At 36.7% G+C, this 24,428-nt stretch overlaps 1 protein-coding gene across 8 annotated transcripts in view; it reads left to right on the top strand.

Annotated features, from left to right (window-relative positions):
- Positions 1 to 23,998, top strand: part of SESTD1 (SEC14 and spectrin domain containing 1) — a 141,400-nt gene extending 117,402 nt beyond the window's left edge. For 5 of the 8 annotated variants that reach the window (XM_082630959.1, XM_082630960.1, XM_082630958.1 and 2 more), the window contains 8 exons: positions 4,500 to 4,694; positions 5,218 to 5,332; positions 6,785 to 6,944; positions 10,142 to 10,223; positions 11,535 to 11,657; positions 12,424 to 12,615; positions 15,116 to 15,237; positions 17,789 to 18,030. In XM_082630959.1, coding sequence (XP_082487085.1) covers positions 4,500 to 4,694; positions 5,218 to 5,332; positions 6,785 to 6,944; positions 10,142 to 10,223; positions 11,535 to 11,657; positions 12,424 to 12,615; positions 15,116 to 15,237; positions 17,789 to 17,918 — 1,119 coding nt within the window. In that variant the 3' untranslated portion in view covers positions 17,919 to 18,030. Of the gene's footprint in view, positions 1 to 4,499; positions 4,695 to 5,217; positions 5,333 to 6,784; positions 6,945 to 10,141; positions 10,224 to 11,534; positions 11,658 to 12,423; positions 12,616 to 15,115; positions 15,238 to 17,788; positions 18,031 to 22,633 lie in introns of those variants that run through there. The other 3 variants (XM_082630964.1, XM_082630963.1, XM_082630965.1) reach the window with 3 other exon arrangements.
- Positions 23,999 to 24,428: the final 430 nt, after the last annotated feature.

The raw sequence follows: 24,428 nt of genomic DNA, 5'->3' as shown, positions 1-24,428 counted from the left end.
AAATCATTGGAGAAGTATTTGAGCAGATAATTGATTTATGTTTTTAAAAGATCACCAGCTATTGTATAGGGGATAGGGAGTAGGGACAAACAGTGAAATAGGAAGACAGGAGGCTAACAGAATGGAGGCAGCAGAAGTGGTGAGAAGTTGTCAGGCTTAGGAGGTTGAGCCGGCAGGACTGGCTCTTGGAGGAGTCATGTTTTTAGCCTTAATGACTATTCAGGTGGGGAAAACTGAGAGAAGTAGGTTTGGGAGGCTGGAGAATCAGTATCTGGGGAAGAGGTCAAGGTTGAAGATACTATTAGTCTATAGATGTTACTTAAAGGCGTGGGACAAGATGAAATCATCCAAACCCAATGAGTATTGGTTTAGAAGAAAAGAGCCTTTGGAAAGCTGAACCCTGGGTCACTCCTAAATTTAGAGGGCAAGGAAAGGAAGGAGAGCCAGCAAAAGAGGCGAAAAGGATCTGTGTGGCTCAGGAAAGAAGTGAAAAAGGAGGGGGAGGTGGTCACCTTTGTTAAAATCAACTGAGAGGTCCAATAAGATAAAGACTGAGATTTTTTTATAAGAGTGGGAAGGACAAAATCCTGATCAGAGTGAATTAAAAAAAGAATAGGAAATAAGATAGAGTGAATATAACGATCTCCTTTAAGGGAAGGTTTTTTATCTTTAATTTACATATATTAAAATGCACATATCTTAAGTATATATTTTGTTTTTTAGTAGAAGATGCAGTTTATTTGTACGCTGATGGGAATAATCCAGTTGAAAAGAGAAGATAATTGCAAGAGCAAAGCCTTGCATAGGCAGCAGAGGTTAGTCTATAGAGTGCAGTGGAGCAGTTGGCCTTAGAATCAGGCAGAGTTCCTTCATTATTTTAGCAGAGAAGGCAGAGCCTAGGGCTACAGAAGCAAGGAAGGTCATAGATTTGTCTGTGAGAGGATGAAAGAGTTCTCTTCTGATGGCGTCGTAGTGAATTATGAAGTTGGATTTTTGGCTAGAGTGAAGAGGTGAAAGGGAGTTGGATATTTAAGAAGTGAAAAAAACATATCATAAGAATAGGGAGGTGAAATAACTAGAGAAATACAATAGGGTTTCTGAAGGCCCATTTGAGGTTATTTGGTCACAACTTTAAAAAGACACCTATCCACATAGCTGATTTGATCCAGCCACCTTCAGCTGCTGGAAGCACACAGCAGGCAGAGAAACCAGGTCTGAGGTTTTGTTTGTTCAAATAGAAGTACAGTTAATACACAATATTATATAAGTCTCAGGTGTACAACATAGTGATTCACAGTTTTTAAAGGTTATACTCCATTTATAGCTATTATAAAATATTGGCTATATTCCCCATGTTGTACAGTATATCCTTGTGACTTATTTTATACCTAATAGTTTGTACCTCTTAATCCCCACCCCCATCTTACCCTCCCCCGACTTCCTCTCCCCACTGGTAACCACTAGTTTGTTCTCTATATCTGTGAGTTTGCATCTTTTTTATTATATTTTCTAGTTTGTTGTATTTTTTTAGATTCCACATTTATATGGATTATCATACAGTATCATATAGATTTATCTTTTTCTGACTTATTTCACTTAGCATAATGTCCTCTAAATCCATTCATGTTGCTAAAAATGTCAACATTTTGTTCTTTTTTATGGCTGAGTAGTAGTCCATTGTGTGTGTGTGTGTGTGTGTGTGTGTGTATCCCACATCTTCTTTATCCATTCTTTTGTATATGGACACTTAGATTGCTTTTATATTTTAACTATTGTAAATAGTGCTGCTATGAACATTGGGGTACATGTATCTTTTTGAATTAGCGTTTTGGGGGTTTTTTTGGGTATAAACCCAGGAGTAGAATTGCTGGGTCATATGTTAATTCTATTTTTAGTTTTTTGATAAACCTTCATACTCTTTTCCACAGTGGCTGCACCAATTTACATTCCCACCAATAGTGTACAAGGGTTCCCTTTTCTCCAGATCCTTGCCAACATTTGTTGTTTGTGTTCCTTTTGATGACAGCCATTCTGACAGGTGTGAGGTGACAGGTGTGAGGTGGTATCTCACTGTGGTTTTGATTTGAGTTTCCCTGACGATTACTAATGTTGAGAATCTTTTCATGTACCTGTTGGCCATCTGTATGTCTTTGGAAAAATGTCTGTTCAGGTCTTCTGCCCATTTTTTAATCAGGCTATTTATTTTTTGATGTTGAGTTACATTGGCTGTTTATGTAGTTTGGATATTAACCCCTTATTTTTCATATCATTTCCAAATAGTTGCTCCCATTGAGTAGGTTGTAATTTTTGTTGGTTTACTTTTTTGTGAAAAAGCTTTTATGTTTCATTAGGTCCCATTTGTTTATTTTTGCTTTTATTTCCTTTGCTTTAGGAAACAGATCCAAAAAAATATTGCTGCGATTCATGTCAAAGAGTGTTCTGCCTGTGTTTTCCTCTAGGAGTTTTATAGTATCTGGTCTTACATTTAGGTCATTAATCCATTTTGAGTTTATTTTTGTATATGGTGTTAGAGAATGTTCTAATTATATTCTTTTACATGTAGCTGTCTAGTTCTCCCAGCACCACTTATTGAAGAGACCGTCTTTTCTCCATCATGTATTCTTGTCTCCTTTGTCACAGATTGACCACAAGAGCATGAGTTTATTTCTGGGCTCTCTATTCTGTTCCATTCATCTATGGGTCTTTTTTTGTGCCAGTACCATACTGTTTTAATTGCTGTAGCTTTGCATTCTGAAGTCAAGGAGGCTGATTGCTCCAGCTCTGTTTTTCTTTCCCAAGATTGTTTTGGCTGTTCGGGTTCTTTTGTGTTTCCATACAAATTTTAAAATTATTTGTTCTAGTTCTGTGAAAAATCCTATTGGTACTTTGATAGGGATTGCACTGAATCTGTAGGTTGCCTTGGGTAGTATGGTCATTTAAACAATATTAATTCTTCCAATCCAAGAATATGGTACATCTTTCCATCTGTGTCGTCTTCAACTTCTTTCATCAGTGTCTTATAGTTTTCCGAGTACAGGTCCTTAGGTAGGTTTATTCATAGGTCTTTTATTCTTTTTGATACAATGGTAAATGGGATTGTTTCCTTAATTCCTCTTTCTGATAGTTTGTTTTTAGTGTATAGAAGTGCAACAGATTTCTGTAATCAATTTCATATCTTGCAACTTTACTGAATTCATTGATGAGCTCTAGCAGTTTTCTGGTGGTGTCCTTAGGATAGTCTATGTATAGTATCATGTCACCTGCAAACAGTGACAGTTTTACTTCTTCTTTTCCAATTTGGATTCCTTTTATTTCTTTTTCTTCTCTGATTGCTGTGGCTAGGACTTCCAAAACTGTTTTGAATAAAAGTGGTGAGAATGAGCATCCTTGTCTTGTTCTTGATCTCAGAGGAAATGCTTTCAGCTTTTCACCATTGAGTATGATGTTAGCTGTGAGTTTTTCATATATGGCCTTTATTATGCTGAGGTTTGTCTCCTCTGTGCCCACTTTCTGGAGAGTTTTTCTCATAAATGGATGCCTTTTCTGCATCTGTTCTTCATTTTTGACAGGTGAATCTGATGGAAGGAAAGAGAACAGGGCATGAGCATGGGTTGTGCCCTGGGAGGTGGTTATAGCCTCTGACAAAGGGTCGAAGGGAGGACATGAGGCTCCTGAGTGCTGGACGGTAGAACGTGCTGAGATCAATGGATTGGTGGACCTCATGGGGCTGTAGGAGCAAGCATACTAAAGGATGTAAATTGGAGAGTCAGCAACTGGTGATCAGAGAATGGGATTCTTGACATTAAGATTTGGGGGCTGTATAATAGTATATGATAATGACAAAATTTTGTGTCTATTGGAGTAGGTAGCTGAGGTGGGGTGAGGACAGGATAGTTGGAAGTGAGGGAGGCAGTCAAGGAACTAAGAGTTCAGTGTTGATTGGATGTCTACACAGTGGAAGTGAGGAAGAAGACTGGCACTGAGAGGAAGTTCAGGGAAGTCCGCTAGCTCTGAGATGAGGGCACGCAACAGAAAAGGTTGGCAGGATGTAATCCGACTACATGCATTTCACTGGAGCTGTGGTTTTTGAGAGAAGGAGCAGAAGAAATGGTTTGGAAAGAGTAATGAGGAGTGAGGCAGCCATCTCCCCCACTTCCAGGCTTGTGGTAGGCTGGCTGTACAAGCAAAAACAGCTGTCAGAAGGGCTGCAGAGCTAACTGCTTCCTCTGAGCGTGACAGGTTTCACATACAACAGGAAAGAGAAGGGGACGTTTAGAGGCCAGGATGAGCAAATAGATCCTGCTATTGGCAGGAGTGAATTCCAGGGATCGCAGGGGAAGGATTTGGGCGCCAGGGACTTTTCATCCTCAATTTAAATAATTTTGCTTTAGAAAACTCTCATATATGTTACTTAGTATGTCTGGAGATATTGTAAAATGTAATGTATTCTTCAGGAACTGATTTGATCCTTAATTTACTTTACAACGTCTATATTACAGGAATGGTTTGCAGTTTATGTGGAACTTAATCAGCAAATTGCAGCACTCTTAAATGCTGGGGATGAGGAAGATCTTGTGGAACTGAAGTCGCTGCAGCAACAACTTAGTGATGTTTGTTATCGACAGGCCAGTCAGCTGGAATTTAGGCAGAATCTCTTACAAGCAGCTCTTGAATTTCATGGTGTTGCCCAAGATGTAAGTGTCTACTCTGATTGCTTTTCTTTTCTTCAAATTATCTGAATACTTATCTGCACATCATTTTTGCAGGTTTGCATGTCTCCTAATTATTTTTCTGGAACAGTAAAATTTACTGGTGGGGGAAATAAGATACACTTCTTTGATTTTTTAAAAAATTTTAAGTCATTCTGCATGCAACTAAACTTTTTTTTGTGTGTCTAAATAGAGTGTCCCAACCTCTTAGATTATTTCATTTGGATAGTTTTTCAATCTTCATGCTTTATAACATAGATTGAAATGGAAGTTTCAATACTTTTTAACATTCTGCTGACCTGGACATACTTTGTCTTCCTGGTGCATGCATCTGTGTGTTCTGTCATTCACATAACATGTATTCTAATTATTTGTCCTTGTCTTTTAACAGCAGAGTCTTTTTCAAGTATAATTGTGATAACCTCATTAGATATAAACCTCATTAATCATTAAACACTTTAGATGCTGATTACATCAGGGTTATCTCTTTGGTGTCCCTCTGCTTTAGTTGTCTCAGCAGTTGGATGGCTTATTAGGGATGTTGTGCGTAGATGTAGCACCAGCTGATGGAGCATCGATTCAGCAAACTTTAAAACTGCTTGAAGAGAAGCTGAAAAGTGTTGGTAAGCAGATTTTAAAAATGCTGAAACATAAGGGTTCTTTTTTTTAAAAATATCACTACCATGGTTAGACAAGTCAACTTACACTGATCTAATTATAATTATTTACAGGGACCATAGGAAAAAATGGTATAAAAAAGGCTTTATCCCCTTAAAGGGTGTAATTTATGCTACAGTTTTTATTTTTCATTGTTGGTCAGTCACCCTTCCTTCACAGGGCCTTTAGCCTTTCTTATTTACCCAGCCGAATCTACAGGTGCTATGTCTTGCATATTCTATGAACAGTTATTTGTAGTGCATGCATAAACTGTAATTAGCTGTGAAGTGTTCTGTGGTAAACCCTGTATGCCCCAAACTGTGTTTTATGCAATGATTTTTGTTGTTGCTATATCCTAACCTTGTGAAAAAATAGTTGGTTTGGTTCTGTGCATTTGTTTCTCCAAACTGGGAATACTGCCAAGGTTACATACTCTCCAAGGAGAGGTGGTCCAATTTCATTAAGCTAGTACCCTTACTTGACACCAAGGCTTTTTACATTTTACTACAGTAGGAAATACAGTGAATTTTCTTAAGATGTGACTGGGAGAGGTGGATAGTGGATGTGAAAATGGGAGGGGGGTTGTACTGAGTGGGACAGGAGGGCAAAGGAGAATGGAGGAGAGGAAAGCAGTAACTTAAGGCAGAGATTTAGTGGAAAATGGTGACATGTGATTGAACCAATTTAATTAATTTTGAAAAGGACTTGAGGGAATGGGTTTGAAAAATCACGTTTGTATTGGCATTTTACTTGCTTACAGTCTTCGTTATTTTTAACAGATGATATGAGTAATACATGTTTAGTATTTAATATGCCAAATGAAATTTATTTCAAAATGTCACAAGTTTTCTTAAACCATATTTTTCTTTTAAAAATGCTAAAAGAATTCTGGTATATGTACCTAATTTAGAGTCTTGTAAACATATCCTAAGTGTTGCTTCTCGTTGGGTGTAAGCTGGACAGCGCCTATACTCAAAATGTTCAGTGTCCTTTACAGTGAGAATACATTGCTTGAATGTTTTAATGTCTTGTAACTCACACATTTTTTGAACAGAATATTTGCCTTGTTCTCCTAAAAATTGGACTACATAAAAACAGAAAGGAAAAAATTGAAAATCTTATCAAAATAGAAATTCTCACACTTCCTATTTGCAGTTTTGAAAAGTAATTGTTATCTGTGGAAATTCACCTTTTGGAAATTCTCTTTAGGGAGAATTTGAATGAGAGGGAGCTCCAGTTTGAGCCACATTTAAAGGGGTTTTATTGATCGAAATATTCAGAGGGCTCCACCCCAAAGTAGTTTAATGTACAAAGTTGTTATACTTGGAATCCAAGTATAGTATCTGCTGAGAGGATTTACTTAAGGGAGGGGAAGCTTCTCTGGTTTAAGAGATTAAATATAGTAACTTTTGTTTTAGATGTAGGATTGCAAGGTTTGCGTGAAAAAGGTCAAGGTCTTCTGGATCAGATCTCCAATCAGGCATCCTGGGCCTATGGAAAGGATGTAACCATTGAAAATAAAGAAAATGTGGACCACATACAAGGAGTGATGGAAGATATGCAGCTTAGGAAACAAAGGCAAAGTTTGACTGTTCATGTTAATTTTTGCTAAGACAACCTAATATTAATTAAAATGAAAAGTGATGTAATTATATTTTCCATACAAAGTAAAAATTCTTACCTGTTATATAGTAGGCATGTAGTAGGTTTTTGGTGAATGTAATGATTATTGTATATAATTGTACTAACAAATAATGGCAGTTTGTTCAATTAATGGGTACATTTTCCCTTTTTACTCAGTGGTAAAAATTTCAGTTCCGCTCAAGTACATCACATTCCATATCCCCAGTGTAGCCTATGACTCTTCTATCTTTTAAGAAAACTCTTTTTGGAGAATTTTGCTTTTCCATTTTCATTTAGTTTAGAGTTGCTATTAAATCTGTCATTTACATTGATGTGTTTCTTCATCTAAATGTCTCAGAAATTTTCATGCACCCATTGTTCTCATATTTGCTGTAGAAGGATTAGACAGTAAACTCTGGGTAAGATGATGTTTAGTTTCCTTTGATGCAGAACTAGGAATTTAAAGGGTTCTTTGAAAACTCAGTTTGCAATAGCAATTGCAGAGTATTGCAAAGTAAAGGATTAAATTAACATATGCTAGTATATATAGGCTAGCACGGTTGTGTGAAATCTTTGTACACTTAGAAATTCTAAGGTCATCAACAAAAACCTCACAGAAACTCTTCCCCTACATCACAGAGAAAATAGTCATTAGACAGAAATTCCTTCTATCCTCATATCTGCAAATGTATCCATTTCATTATTTATTCTCATCACAAGTCTGCTCTTATCAAAGCCGTGTGTCCCCATCATCTTCTCACTCCGTCAATTCCCATTCTCTGCTCTGATCCCTGCCTTTCATTTAAATGCTTAAATCTCTCCTATTAAAAAAAAATTAGACAACTACACACATGCATATACCTTCAACCCTTTGTCTTCTAGCCCTAGAATTCTCCTTCCTGACAGCTGTCATTGATGGTCTAATCTGCACTCATACTTCCTCACTGCTTCTAGTTACTTTTCATCACTTCTCAGTCTCCCCTCACCCCTCACCATCTCACTGGACATACTCTTACTGATGTCACAAGTGACTTTGTAATTGCCATGTGTAATAAATGCTTGATCTTGCTCAAAATGCAGGGAATACTTTTGGTCCTGACGTTGCTTGACCACTCTGAATAGAATTAGGCACAAATGACTTTTTCTTTCTTCTTGAAACTTCCTGACAACCTGTCTTCTTTGAAAACACCCTTATGAGTCTCCTCCTGGCACTCTTGTTTCTTCTTGGTTTTCTTCACTGATTTCTTGTCCTCTAGCTAATTTCACTGCTTTCAGGGTTTGTTCTGAGGCCAAATTCTCTTCTCACTCTTTGTCTTCTCCCTACTTTAATGACCTTCTTTAATATGACCGTGATTGAGCAGTTATGACTCTGACCCAGACCCTTCTCCTGTATGTTAGACCCGTAGTTCCTCTTACTTACTGAATGTCTCCACCTGGATGCCCCATACACTACTCAAAAAAACTAATACGGACAGATCAGAATCATTCTCCTCCAAAACTTGCTCTTCTTTAGTTTCCTATCCAGGTTCCAAATACCATCAGCTACCAAACTTGGAATTTATCCCAAGGATTTCTTAAAATCCTTACTCTTCCTCATCCCTTACAGCCTAATCAGATGCCCAAGTTCTGCTGTCTCTGAATCAGGAACACTTCTTTCTTCCCGATCTTAGCTGCCTCTGGCATTGCTCGTCTACAGTCTGTTGTGCAAGAGCGCAGTCTTTTGTAAAGCACACATCTAATCCCCAACTTCCTCGTATAAACCCCTCTCAGTGACTTCCTATTTTCTCAGATGAAGTTCAGTCTCCTTGGAATAGTGTAGGAGACCCTTCATAATCCAATCCTGCATGATCTTACCTCCTTTAATTTTTCTACAAAACCACACACTTGTTTTCACTTTCCTGAACGCATCATGCTATTTCATGCATCCATGACTTAGAATACGTCTTTCCTTGTTTTCTGCCGAGTGGATTCCTACTTATTCTTTAAGACTCAGGGGTACTTATCCTTGGAAACCTTTTTAGATTTCCAAGGCAAGTTTGTTACTTGTTCCTCCCTGTTCTCATACAGCTCCGCAGTAGTGTTTATCACATTGTTTATTTAAAAGTCCATCTCCCCAAATGAGACCATCATCTTAATAGTAGAAACCATGTCTTATCCTTTTCAAGCACATTATTCATACCTGACAATATGTGTTGAATATGTGTATGATACCATCTTCATCACTGAAGTGTCTTACATTGTCTTTTAGCTTCAAATTGTAAAAATACTTATCATGATTACTTCCCTTCAATCCCTTGTAGAATTGTTTAACCAAGCTGCATTTTAACAATATGTTATGGGCTTTTGTTGAGGGCATCCTTATAAAAAATAGCCTTGTGACAATGACTTACCTATTGTTATCAAGTTTCCTTAAGAATATCAACTATAGTGGAGTCCAGTGCCTCATGGGTAGCTTGTTACTGGTATTTGGTACTGTACTGAGTTTCCACCTTCCCATCTAAAGTTCATGGAATTGCATGGGAATGAAGGGAATCAGAATGAAGGGATCAGAGCTGAGCTAGATCAAGTCAGCTTAAAATTGTAACCTTTATATTATCCAGGCAGACCACAGTAAAATTTAAGAATACTCTGAATTGTGTTTCTCTCCACCCAGAGATCAACAGAATTTTTTTTCTTTCTTAAGAACATAGATGGAGGTTTTTTAAAATTCAAAATTAGATATTACTCTGGGTAATGTGTAATGTAATGAAAAGCTTTATTTTTTTTTATTCCCTTGGAGCATCATTCTCTACATTAGTATTTTAGAAACGTTACATTTTTATCTTTAAAGGTTGTTTAATGTTAATTGGCAGTTGATATTGCTTCGGGTTTTAGTGTACTGCTGTGTTTGTGCTTTGCTTCAGTATTTTGCAGAATCCATACTATACTCAGAAGGGTTTGTGATTTAGTACCATTTCAGGTATTTTAAGGTTTTGATATAACACAGATACAGATATCCTTAAAATTCTTACAAATCAATACAAAATAGTTACAGTCTCCATAGTGTAGGACTGAGTATTTTAGTATACTGTAAAACACTTGTGCCAGATGGTGGTGTTATACTAGTTAACAACAAAACTGAAATGTCCTAAATTTATGTTTGGATTTATTAGATGTGAAGACATGGTAGATGTGCGAAGATTAAAGATGCTTCAGATGGTGCAGTTGTTTAAATGTGAAGAAGATGCTGCCCAGGTAAAGATCAATCAGGCACATTATGCACTTGTCTTTTCTTAGAAGATTGATTTCACCTAACTATAAACAAAGTGTACTTTTCATGATCCTAAGCAAGTAAATTCATTAAGTCAGATTCTAGTTTATCCTGTCAAAATAATAAAGTTTTGTATTCCCACTTACATTACTGGTCTCATTTTTTTTATTTTTCCGGTACACGGGCCTCTCACCGCTGTGGCCTCTCCCGCTGCAGAGCACAGGCTCCGGACGCACAGGCCCAGCAGCCATGGCCCACAGGCCCAGCCGCTCCGCGGCACGTGGGATCCTCCCAGACCGGGGCACGAACCCATGTCCCCTGCATCGGCAGGTGGACCCCCAACCACTGCACTACCAGGGAAGCCCCCTGGTCTCATTTTTTTTTAATTTATTTTAATTTATTTATTTATGGCTGCATTGGGTCTTCGTTGCTGCGCACGGGCTTTCTCTAATAGCGGCGAGTGGGGGCTACTCTTCGTTGTAGTGCGCGTGTTTCTCACTGTGGTGGCTTCTCTTGTTGTGGATCACGGGCTCTAGGTGCGTGGGCTTCAGTAGTTGTGGCACCCAGGCTTCAGCAGTTGTGGTGCGCAGGCTCTAGAGTGCAGGCTCAATAGTTGTGGTGCACGGGCTTAGTTGCTCCATGGCATGCGGGATCTTCCCGGACCAGGGCTTGAATCCGTGTCTCCTGCATTGGCAAGTGGATTCTTAACCACTGCACCACCAGGGAAGCCCTTACTGGTCTCATTTGACTTATCTTCTCAATGAAATGCTCTATTGAGCTAAAAATTGGGATTATTTGTTACTTATTACTGTTGATTTGGTTGTCAGTTACACATCTCAGGATGAAGGCTGGTGTAGCTTATTGCTTTTTAACCCACAAGAAGGTTTTTCAGCTAGATAAACAATTTGCTGTCTTTGTGTAGTTAGCATCAAAGAACATGATTCCAGCTTGACATAGAAGAAACTTACGATTTTAAGTAGTAACATAAATCTATAATGAGATTCCAATAAGATTATATTACATAAACACATGATGTTCTATTAATATAAATCATGTGATGTTAACTTTAAATGAGTGCTTCTCTTTAATAGGTCTAGTCTTTAGATTTTTAAAAATTTTGAGTGGGAGGAGAGGTCATTAATTCATGTAGCTTGGCATTGAATGAAATAAGCTATTAAGGTTATAACTAATGGATTAATCACATGATAGTAATCTTTCTTTATATAAATATGATGTTTTGATATAAGACATAAAGAGTTATGAATCCAGCTTCACTGTTATTTATTTTCATTTAGGCAGTAGAATGGCTAAGTGAACTTCTGGATGCTCTTCTTAAGACCCACATCAGATTGGGTGATGATGCTCAGGAAACGAAAGTTCTACTGGAGAAGCATAGAAAATTTGTTGATGTTGCACAGGTGCAGAACTGGTTATCTTCCTTTTCTACAGGCTCTGTGTTTGCATAGCTTTCTGCATGATTGTAATGTAACTTAACCTTCCAAGTCCAAGAAGATTGGTTACGTTAATCCAGAAATATTACAGAACTAAGAAAATGTCAGTGGGTGAATGAAAACTAGCCTGCATAAACTTGAGAGGGTTTATGTTTCCCTGAATACAGGTTCTGTATGCTTCCTCTGATTTATGGTATATATTATGACATTTTTAGGCAGTAACTGTTCATTCACGAAAGTAAATCAGTAAATGACAAACCCTAGTTTCTGCATCTCACTAGTGTTAGCATAACAACACAGATTTTTTTTTTGCATGTGAAAAGTATCTTAATTTATTTTCCCTAACTATTGAGTTCACATTGTAACAGTGTGGTTTCCTGTATGTAATATAAAGTGCCCACTTGCCACCCATTCATTTTGATCAATGAGGGAGCAAACCTTTTTTTTTTTTTGTGGGGTGGGGGGTCATGGTTGAGCAGACCGAGGTGGGGAAAGCAGAGTAAGAGAGGGAAGCCAGACAAGAAATAAACTTAATAAAAATTAACTGAAAGTATTGCTTCCCCTTTATCATTTATGCATGCAGACAATTTGTAGCAATAAGTGCCAGTGGACTTACTCATTATTGATTTCTAGTAGTGTTGCCTAATTGTAATCTCAGTCCTCCTGCACACTTTCCCATCCCTCTTTTCAGAATTCTTTTATTATAATTTCATGTTGACTTTTTCTTTTTTAGAGCACTTATGACTATGGAAGACAGTTGCTACAGGCCACAGTTGTGCTGTGCCAGTCTTTGCGCTGCACCTCTCGATCATCTGGGGATACACTTCCTCGACTGAACAGAGTATGGAAACAATTTACAATAGCATCTGAAGAGAGGGTACATAGGCTGGAAATGGCTATTGCATTTCACTCAAATGCTGAAAAGGTTCGCTTTTTAAAAAATGTAGTTTCAGTAGTGTTTGTTTAAAATGTGTTAACCTTGTAATTTTGTTATTAGTCTGTTTTTTAAAAATTTATATTAATTCCATTGTTTAAAGCTTGTTTAGATATAATGTATTGTCTTAGAAAGTTCAAATCAGATTCTTAGTAAGCCATACCAGTGCTAGAGTACTATGGTTAGAGGAGTTGAAACTATCCAGTAGTCCTCTCTCAGCAGCACGTCTCTCCTCACCAGATCTGGTGCCCAGAATGTACTGTCTGTTCTTTCAGGTGTCATGACTCCCATCTGTTTCATTATGCCAGGAAAGGAAACTTTGCTTTGGCAAATACTACTAATTGTCATAAATTTTTTAAAAGGTCATTTGTGACTTTTATAATGTTTAGAGACTGTCCAGCTAAAATTATGAGAGTAAGGATAAAAATAAAACCTCTTTTTTAATGTGTTATCTTTAAAGATTCATTCTAGAATTTATTATTTAATGAATTCATTAGTCCCAGAAACCAAAAATGAAATATGCAGGCAAATTTTCAATAGAACCTTTTTCTCAACTGCACAGTGAAAATTTATAGCACCCAAGCCTTATATTTCCATTCCAAAGAGGAGTCTTACTAAGTAGTTAACTTTGTTTTGATCTCTTAACGATCACAGTTTATATGTAGGGAATGTTCAATACAATTTAAGGTATGAGAAAGCTAAGATGTAAATGTGATAGCCTTAGTCTGTAGGACAGAAGAGAAATTGCCAGGAACCTCAGGAATTAAGCAGTTTCTGTCTGTGTTATGCAGTACATCTGTTAGGAAATGTCCACAGTTAACTCTTTTTGAGCTGGTCACTGAATTCCACAGGTCAGTGTTTTAGTGTAAAATGGGCCTGGTGATGATGAATGAAAGTACACAAAATGGCTTGACTTGTTTATCTACTGATTGTTTTAATGAAAACTTTTTATTGAAGTATAATATTAACATAGAAAAGTGTACAGCTCAAATGTTCTGCTCACTGAATTTTCATAGAGTGAGCATGCCTGTGTAATCAGTGCACTATTCAAACAACAGAACGTTACCAGTACCCCAGAGGCTCTCCGCCCTCTTTTAATCACCCTGCTTCTGCTGCCCATCCCGGGGTGACCACTGGCCTGGTTTCTAACACCACTGATAACTTTTTAGGATCATGCTTTAAAATGCATCTGCAAGGACATTTTAAAACCTAGATCTCTTTAAGAAGTTATGTAAGAATGAATATGGTTGAGACTTTTTTTCATAGAAAATTAATGTTCTTATTTTTTCTGGTACATGGCCTTTATCATGCTTATAATAAACTCTATTTAAGGTTATTTTATTGTGCTAACCTATGTAAAGCCTTTTGTTATCAGATGTTATTTTTCTTTTGAGTGTGTTGTATTTTATACCAGTAAGCATAAATATAACCACAACTATAAGCAAATTGTATAGCAAATGATAGTGATTGGGAAAATATTTAAATTGAATCTAGGATTTTACAATATGAAAATGTCCTTTATGAGTAATGCTAAAGTAAACATAATTGGATTAAGTAAACTATAATGCAAAAAAAGTTGTAAAAATAAATACTTTCTTCTGCCCCGAATATTGCAGGTTTTTTTCTTGGAGGTAATTTTTTAAAATTAGTATTATTATTTTAAATCTGGAGTGTATCTTAGACCCATAGCACATCTCAATTTGGGACTAGCCATACTTCAAAAGCTCACTAGCCACATGTACTTAGCGGCTACTATGTGTGGGTCTGTACTTGTAGACATAACTATTACAAACCACAGCATTTTTTTTCTTTCTTTCCTTATTTTCTTTTGTACCATTTAAATTTAAATGGTAATAGTTAAGGAAAAAATAATATCAAGGACTGTAGAACTCCCAGTGTTTGAATTAAAACCTTATCAATTTACATCTTTTTTGTTGTTATTTTTGTTTTGTTTGTTTGCTTACATCATTTAACTCAGGTCAGCAGATCACTTTTTTAAATAACTGTAAAGTTTCTATCTAAGTAATCACATCAATTATGTGTTTGTACTCTGAGCATATGTTGTTATGTATTTATATTTTCTTTCATTTTTGAAGTCTATAAGCTCTTTGAGGTCAAAATCTGTATCTCATTCATATCCCAAGCTGCTACATAAACATAAAGTAAGTAAGTATTCAATAAATAGTTACTTAAGCACAGTTTGAGCTTAGATTCCAAATACTAGTCTAGTGTTATTTTTTTCTTGGAAATCACTATAAACCTCTTCATACTCCAGTTATATTATTAGTATTATATTATTAGTAGGGATTGTGTATTTCTTTTTGTATTTCATTTTGTTTGAATTTCTTGGGCCAGCTTTGATCAATCTTCTATAATGGTGTACATGAAGATGCTAAGAACAGAGCAAAAGCACCTTCAATCTACTAAATTTGCATGAACTTGATTCCTTTTCTGTGTCTCTTGATTGATGTTGCATTTTTATTTGTTGCAGATTTTGCAAGACTGTCCAGAAGAGCCTGAATCTATTAATGATGAGGAGCAATTTGATGAAGTTGAAGCAGTTGGGAAATCACTTTTAGATAGACTAACTGTTCCTGTGGTTTATCCTGATGGGTATGGTGCATGTTCTTATAATCTGTGTTTTTATCAGTAAGGTCTTAAAGGGATATCAAGAGAAGAAAGTCTGTTTCTTAAAAGTCCTGGTAAATTAGCTTTGGTTCACATTTTCAATTTCTACAAAAGTTTAGTTTAAAATGAAAAGAAATCCATACTGGGCTCTTAACAATAGTAGCAATTGGTACTTGCTGCTGTCAGATGTATTGCTCTTGATAGCTTGTTGTAGAATAAAGATCATCGACTAGGTTGACATCTTGGGTTCTCGCCTTGACTTTGATGGTAAGGAGTTGGGTGACTTTGGGCTTCATTCATGGAAGGGACGGGGAGGGAACTAATGTTTAGTAACTTAAAATATATACCAAGCCCCAAGTTAAACATTTCACCTTAATTACTTTTGACCAGGGCTAGAGCAGTATGATTATTTTGATTTACAGGTGAAGAAACTAAAGCTCAGAAAGATTAAGTAAGGTCCTCAGGATTTCACAGCTTCTGAGTGGAATTAGAATATAGTTTCAGGTCTGTCTGGCACCAGATACATTCTCTTTTCACTGTGCTGTATGGAGTCCTAATTTCTTCATTTGTAAAATGATGGGGTCATGATTCTCACATTCCTTTCCATTTCAAGTAGTTGCTCATAAAAATATGAAATAGCCTCTTGAAAATAAACAGACCAGTAAATGAATCAGAAGGAGCTTTACCTACAAGGAGCTAGACCTTCTCAGTAAAAATAATTTAGAAGTAATCCAGAGGACGTTGAATTAAAACAATAGAGAAACCAAACCATTGAGTACAGGTATCCTTCCACTGTAACATAGTGTAATGGGTACAATTGTGGACTCTGGAACCAGATTTGTTGGGTTTAAATCTCAGCTCCGCCACTTATGAGCTATGACGTCTTAGGCAAGCCACTTAACCTTTCTGTACCTCAATTCCCTCATCTAAAAATAGGGATATATGGGGCTTCCCTGATGGCGCAGTGGTTGAGAGTCCGCCTGCTGATGCAGGGGACACGGGTTCATATCCCGGTCCGGGAAGATCCACATGCCACGGAGCGGCTGGGCCCGTGAGCCATGGCCGCTGAGCCTGCGCGTCCGGAGCCTGTGCTCCGCAACGGGAGAGGCCACAACAGTGAGAGGCCCGCGTACTGCAAATAAATAAATAAATAAATAAATAATAAAAATAAAAATAGGGATATATTTTCCATACCTCCTCAGGTTACAAGAGCGAGGGAATTAAATGAGCTAAATGTATATAAACTACTTAAAACAATTGTGACACATGGTAAGTGCCACTACTACTGTGTCATGAACTTCAAATGATTATTTGGAATTGATATTGAGAAGATATAACTTTATGCCCATGAACAAATACTATTCATAGTCTATACTTAGATAATCTCTAGTCGTACCTAAACTTGAACAATCGGAAGTAGCTTAAAGGCATGTATATCTCCAATGTTTAAAAGAGAATAAAATCTAAAAGTTTATAAATTCAGCTGGTAACAGTATTAGTAGGGTGCTTCTGGTTGTTCCATTCCAGGACTCGCCCCCCCGCCAAAATCTCATTTCTGTGTTTCATAACCAGTTGTCATAAAGTCGGTCTCATTCTACTTAAGTCATCCTAGGAGCATCTACCCCTGGTATTTTTGCCTGGGCTTCTCCTCCTGTGTTCTACAAATAGTTCATGTGTCATTTTCATTTTTAAGATAAAAGAGCAAGTTAGGGCTGTATATTCTAATTTCACAACTTTAATATTTGCAATTATTATTTCATTCCCTTTTATATGATAATTTGTTTATGCTGTGTAAAGTTTGACAGTAAGCTTAGTCAGATTTATCTTTTGTAATATTCTCCTAGAACAACAAAAGAAATTAGGTGGTCTCTCTGGATTCACTGCTTGAAGACCCAGGTTCAAATTCTGTTTTTTCCACTGTGTTATCTTAGTCATTTAATTTTCTAGGTCTTAGTTTCCTGATCTAAAAAATGAGGAGCTTAACCAGATTATTTCCAAGAACTCTTAGAGCTCTAAAAGATTCTGTGACTCTGAATACTGTGTCTTTGCCGATAGGATAAAATTAAATAATTTTATCTATTAATGTCCCAAATGATGGCTTAACATTAAATGGATATTTTACTTGCTAGCTATATTAGACAACTGGTGTCCATAGCCCTTAGCACTGAAGTACACATACAAATTTTATATTTGTGTATGCTTATGGGCCCCAAGCTAAAAGTATAACATTTATACTGTTGCATTGTTTTGTTTATTTGTTGAATTGTTTGGTTTATTGAGATTATCATAAGTGTACATGATAGGACATTTATACTTCTAATAAATGTTTCTCAACATGTCTTAATATATGTTATGCCATTTTAAAAAATGTTTCTCCTACCAAATTGCTACTCAGAGGTAAACAGTATGGTCTGCAAAAAGAACTAACACCATACCACGTAGGTAATTTTTATGGTAATTTTTGCTTCCTTTTGCATTCACTACAGTCAATGGATTTGTATTAATCTGACTGGGCTTTTTCTGTTTTGATTTTTAGAACTGAACAATACTTTGGGAGTCCAAGTGACATGGCTTCTACTGCAGAACACATCAGAGACAGGATGAAACTAGTTAGTCTCAAAAGGCAGCAGCTGAGACATCCCGAAATGATGACTACAGAGAGCTAATAGCTGCCTTCTTCCCGGAGATCTGCAGTTCATAATCCCGCATGTCGTTGGCATACTGCAGCATCAGCTACACTATGTTAAGATGCATTTCACAGCCAGGATAAGCCTCATTTCTTTCTATTACACACTTCTCTCCACGTGTTAACATCTTGTAACTACCAAGGCAGAATTATTTAACATGCTTTGAGACCATAGACTCCAAGTATCTTAAAAGAAGGAACTGTAAACATTGCACTGAAAACTTGCTTTAAAGCTTTACCTGACTTGTCAGTTTGTAGATGAATAACTGATAATAAGCTTTGAATGGTGCTAATAAGAGTTTAGAAATTCTCTCTATAAAAAATGGTTGCCCTTCCTCCCCAAGTGATGTAGTAAATTTAGACTATAGTTAAACTGTTATTAGTAGACAGTGGTGTCCTCAAAATTTTACTTTGTAATTCTCCTTCAAAATTGATTATTTTTATTGTGTCAGTATGAAGAAAACCTTCAGAATTTTGATATATCATATTCATTAAAAAACATTTTCCTATTTGTATTGATAATGTATAAAAGTTGTTTGTGCTTAATAAAAGGCTTCTTTTAAACATCTTATTTAATTTGGTGGTTATATCTATTTCCAAACATGAGTGCCTTATTTAAAAGGGCATTCTTAGCATTGTGAGGATGGTTTAGTATTTGTCTTTTTCATGTTGGTTGCATGTATTTTAGCCAGGAAATTTATATGTAAGCATGTGTATATACTAAATAAGCATGTTTTATCATGAAAAATTATTGTGAAGAACAATTTAGATCTTTAAGAACTTATGAATAATGGAATACTATTTCTCATTTTTCTCTTCTTCAACTTGAAAAATGTTATCCAAATTATTAACTACCCTGAAGATATTTTGTTTCTGGGGGAGGAGGGCTGGGAAAGAAGGCCTACATAATTACTTAAGTGTAATCCTTTATATCAGAGTAATCTTTCAGGAACTAAAATAGCAATTGTTAATAAAATTTAATTTCTCAAGATAGACTAGAAGCAAGATTCTGAAGTAGTATGATAACAAAAATTGTACAACTCTTTTAGAAATAAAATTTATAAAATGTTAGTGCTTTTAAGTTTATATTAAGTTTAAATGGTAAAAACATAATTTTTTGTTAATTTTTATTTCAGAAAATGTTTTTGAGAAAGATTAAAAATAATTTGTAGTCTGTGATCAATACAAAATTATGCAAAGAATTGTATGCTGGTTCCTTTCATTGTCTACAGAAATGCTCGTGTATCTTCTAATGCAAAAAGCTCCCTCTGAGCCTGCTGGTTTCTCCAGCCTTCTTCACTGCCAGACATCTTGGAGAAATCCATATCCATTGACCCTGCACCCTCATCACTCACTGCTCAGCACCTTGCAGTCTGGTTTTACACAGACCAGCAATGCAGTGGTTCTCAATGGGCTCCCAGTTACCGAATTGAATGACTTTTTTTTCTCAGTCTGCATCCCTTATCCTTCTTTGCCTCTGCAGCATTTATACCATTGAGCAACCTTTCCTAGACAGTGTCTCCTCCCTTGAAGATGTTATCCTCTGCTGTAACTGAGTCCAGTCACATAACTCTTACTTAAAATGCATCTACTAAAATGTGCTCTCTCTGATTCTGTCTTCAGAATGCTTCTGGAAGTATCTCATCCTTAGGGTTTCTATTTTATCCCAGTGTCCTGGGTTACATATCTGGTCCAAAATTCTAAGCCTGTACTTTCAGCTACCTACTTGACATTCCAACCTAGGTGAAGTTATTTATCATATTTTCCACATTTCACCTCTTGGAGTAATTTTGGTAAAAAATGCAACCTTTTTTAAATAATCAGACATGCCAGAAAATCTGGGGCTACATTCAGCTGTTCCCTCTTATGCTGCCACTGCTCTGAGAACATCCAGGAAGGTTTTTCTGTATTCGATAATCCTCAGTCTTTTAGGGCTTAACTTTTGTGAGTGTAAACGTTTGTGATTCTTTATTTCAGTCTTCATGATGGTGCTAACCATGCGCTACAGTTGTTTATGTCTGTACCTGCTACATTATAAGCTCTTTTTTTTTTTTTTGAAGATGTTGGGGGTAGGAGTTAATTAATTAATCTATTTTTGCTGTGTTGGGTCTTCGTTTGTGTGCGAGGGCTTTCTCTAGTTGTGGCAAGCGGGGGCCACTCTTCATCGCGGTGCGCGGGCCTCTCACTATCGTGGCCTCTCTTGTTGCAGAGCACAGGTTCCAGACGCGCAGGTTCACTAGTTGTGGCTCACGGGCCTAGTTGCTCCGCGGCATGTGGAGTCCTCCCAGAACAGGGCTCGAACCTGTGTCCCCTGCATTAGCAGGCAGATTCTCAACCACTGCGCCACCAGGGAAGCCCCATTATAAGCTCTTTTGAGGGAAGGAATCTTTTGGGCCTGACTTCTCCTGTTCCCAGCCTTTTGCTCATGCATAATAGTTTCTCAGTTCCCCTGTATGTGAATGGTCTGTTGTAAGCATTAGCAATAATCCCTCTTGTATTGTAGTCTGAAGTATGTTTTAAACAGATTTCCTAAAGTTAGAACTGACTTATGAGTGAATCTATTCATCAGGAAGTCATTTGGTATTTTAAATACTGGCTAATTTAGATACTTAGTTGTATTCAATATCTATTTCTCCTACTGAATTTCACAGAATTCGAATGTTTTTATTAAGACTTTGCCAGAAAGGAATTTGTAAGTAAAGAGACTCTTTAGTTCTACCATCAACTCGCCTACTGATTGTCAAATGAGTTAATTTTATATGCCTTAAGCTATCCAGTCTACAGCAAGAGTGAAATAAGGCACATCTGGAAATATTTGTAATTTGAGTAGTTCAAATGAAGATGAATATGTTTTTATCACATAATAAGTATTGTTGCTTTTCATTTGTAACTTTGCTGCTACTTCCTATTTGTGTATCCATATACACATAGACAGTTATGAATGAAAACCCAACAGTGTCCTAATGTGATTTTTTTCATAGGGTCATAGTTCACTTGGAATACCTGTGAAGGAAGTGACTGCAGTCTGTTTGAAATGACAAGTTCTTTGTACATCATAAATTAACATTAGCCCCGCAGATATAACGGAGAAAGAACCATCATTTCTAATTGGTATATGCTACAACTTTCCACATTACTTTAGCTCATCTCAGGGAACTATTGAAATTTTAATTGGGCCAGCTTCATTTTGTTTTGTTTTTTTCCTTTTGTCTTCATGTCGTGTATTTGTTCCCGTGTAAGCTCCATATCTAAGGATAGTTTTGGCCTCTGTTCTTCACATATGTCTAACCCGGCAGAGTTACGATATGTGAAGATGATAACTTCATTTCAGATGAAATTGACTTTATTCCCAGTCCACATTGTGGTGACCTTGTTCTACTATGGTAACTCATTGGTCATGTTGCTGAAACTGCTCAGCCTGCCAGCTAAGATATCAATGGCAGTTCTAGACTTCCTTGCTGTGTAGAAGGTTGGATATTTCTCTCACTTCACAGGCCTTTAAATTGGCCAGTGCTCCAAAGCGTTACCTAGTATTAACGTGTTTGTTGTTTGTTTCATTACCCTGTCAGTTCATGTGTGGGGTGTGCTATTTAGTGTATTATTATTATAGTTAGTGCATTCTCCTTAATGTGAACGTGACAGTTACTTTTCTGATGGTGCTGAGTAAATCATACATAAACCCACTGTAACAAATGTCATGATTGATTGTGAACCTGTCTCACTGTACCATCTGCATTTGGAGAAAGAATTCAGAATTCTCTACTACACTGTAAGTTCTCTGCCAGAGTTTGGAAATTACTGTGTACTTTTCCCGTCCTCACAGGACCATAATAAAATACTGTGGTTACTAAAAACCAAGCATACTATAATTGCTAAAGTCCTCCCCATCTTGAGCCTATTGAAAACGGTAGAGGAAATTAACATCGGTAAATATCATCAATGACAAGAGTTCTATGATTGGGGTGTCTTTGCTTAAACCTTGAAAGGAAAAAATCTCTAGGATTAAGAAGATGGGCTGGAACATAGCTGACCAGTTAACCTAATTAGCAAACTTAACCAGTGTTAACTTTCAGTTCTAAAAATAAGCTCCAGATGGGAGTGGAAAATACGCTCTTGGTATGTAGGGCAATGAATACCTTGATGAGGCAAAGTGAAGCACAGATGTAACACCTGACATTATTTGACTTTAGTGTATGCTACAGTAAATCTAGTTTTAGCTGAGATACATGAATAATGGCAAGAATAGTAGAGGAAGGATCATAAAGGCTAAAATAAGAACTATAGTGAATATAATGCAAAGAGTTTGGAGTTTAAATACCTGACTTCAAAGTCTGGCTTTGCCATTTACTGACCTTGGTAAAAAAAAATCACAATTTCTCTGGATCTGTAAAATAGAGAAATCATATCAAATAATTTTAAGAATGAAGTACAATCATGTTAAAGTATTGAAAGCCAAAATGTCATTCAAAGTGGAAGGTATTATCTTTTCAGAATAGAAAATGGAGCATTCTTTAACCTTGCTCTTGTCACAGATGGCAAGCATGGGGTCTTGGGGGAAAGGGAACCTTGTCTGCTCACCTCCCAACGCTCCGTTTCCCTCCATTCTATACACTGAAAATGCCAAGGGTGGGGTCAGTGAGCTTGGCAGTAAATAGCAAGCCTTTTAAATCTGACAAATTAACTCTTTTATGACAGGATGATAGGCCAGCCAGTTGGAGGACAAATGAGGAGTATCATCTACTTTGAGGTTGACAGGACACGGCACAGTTCCATCAATAAGTAAGAAAGTAAGTAAAAATCATACTCAGGATCTTAGTGAGGCAGCAGCAACCTATAGAAACAAGAGCATGAATCTGACCACCGTTAGTGCTGTTACGGTTAGACGAGTAATCCTGGTAAACTTGGGCAGTGATAACAGAAAAAGACTGCTCCTGTAATAGAGGCTGATAGAACAAAGGGTGCTCCATGAGATAGCATAAATAAGGGGGAATGTTTAAGACTAAAAAGCCTCCTAGATATGATGCTGAATAACATGACCGTAATATTTTAAAGCAGACTTGAAAGCATGTCAAAACTAGTCCGTGTGCTTCAAGAAAAAGCAGAGCCTGTACTAGAACATGAAGAACTTAAGAGATCACAGGAAAGCCACAACCATGACTACGTAGTGTGAAAGCAGTAAGTAAAATTTTAAAAGAAGATTATTTTTGTTAGAAAACTCTTAGGAGGCAATACACATAATACCCACGTATCATGATACAGCAATTCTTAGCAAATAACTAAAAATAGTTAACCAGCTTTAGGTATTATGAGCAGCGTTGTTATGGATCCAAGGCATGTAGAAAACTATTTCTGTCAAAAGGCTAAATTCTGAAGCCATTCTTGGTGAATCTCAAGGTGCCACTTTAGAAGTATTTACAAGTCAAATGCCATCTCTTTAGGGTGTCCCCAAATGTGTTGCTCCCTGAAGAGACAGGAGGATGGTTCAGATGTCCTTCCATTCAGAGAAAGAGACCTGTTCACTATGATCAAGCCTCACATCACATTTTGGTTCTACACATCTCTTCTATTATTGTTACCCTGGTTGTTTTAGAAGTCAGTAAAAATGTCTATGCTTGGTTTTTCCATTAATGTTTTTTCATCTTAACTCTTATGTTAGTCTACACAGCCAACAAACTTGCTCAGAATATACTATCAATGTATGTATTATTTTTATTAAAGTATGAGGAGATAGAAGTATCACTTTGACAATTTTCAGTCAGCATAGATTTGAAAACTGATTGCTCACCTCACACTCAGGAATATCCTTTCACAAACTCTTAAGTTTCTAAGTTGACACTGTTTGGATGAATTTGATGGTTATGTTGCTATGAGATCAATGATGAAATTCTCAGTGACATTATTTGGGAAGCATTGCACCCTGGATTTTTTCCCCCACCATTTTATTATAAAATTTTTCAAACATAAAAAAGTTAAGAATTTACAGTGTACTCACCTCCCAGATGCAAGTTAGCATTATGCTTTATCACATACCTATCCATCTATCAATTCATCAATCCAGATTATTTTTGATGCACTTTAAATTGCAGAAATCTACACACTTCCTACTAAATACTTTAGCATACATATCATTAACTAGAATTCAATGTTTGCTTACATTTTTACTTTTATGTAAAATTAGCATACAGTGAAATGCATAAATCTTAAGTGTGTATCTGCTGGGTTTTGGCAAATGCGTACAGTGCTATCAAGATATAAAATGTTACCAGAAAATTCCCATATGGCTATTCCAGTCAGTCCTTGTTCCCCTCGCCCCCTGTCCCCACAAGCAACCTCTTCTTTATTCTACTGTAAATCAGATTTGTGCATTCTAGATCTTTGTATAAGTAGAGTCACACAGCATGTATTCTTTCTAGAAGGCTTCTTCATTTACTGTGTTTTGGAGATTTATCCATGTGGTTGGGTGTATCAATAGTTTGTTCCTTTTTTATTG

Source organism: Mesoplodon mirus, assembly GCF_964341445.2.
Source record: "Mesoplodon mirus genome assembly, chromosome: 8".
In the NCBI taxonomy this organism is placed as follows: Eukaryota; Metazoa; Chordata; class Mammalia; order Artiodactyla; family Ziphiidae; genus Mesoplodon; species Mesoplodon mirus.
Note: the sequence above shows the minus strand (reverse complement) of the source record. Positions and strands in the feature narration are given on the sequence as shown.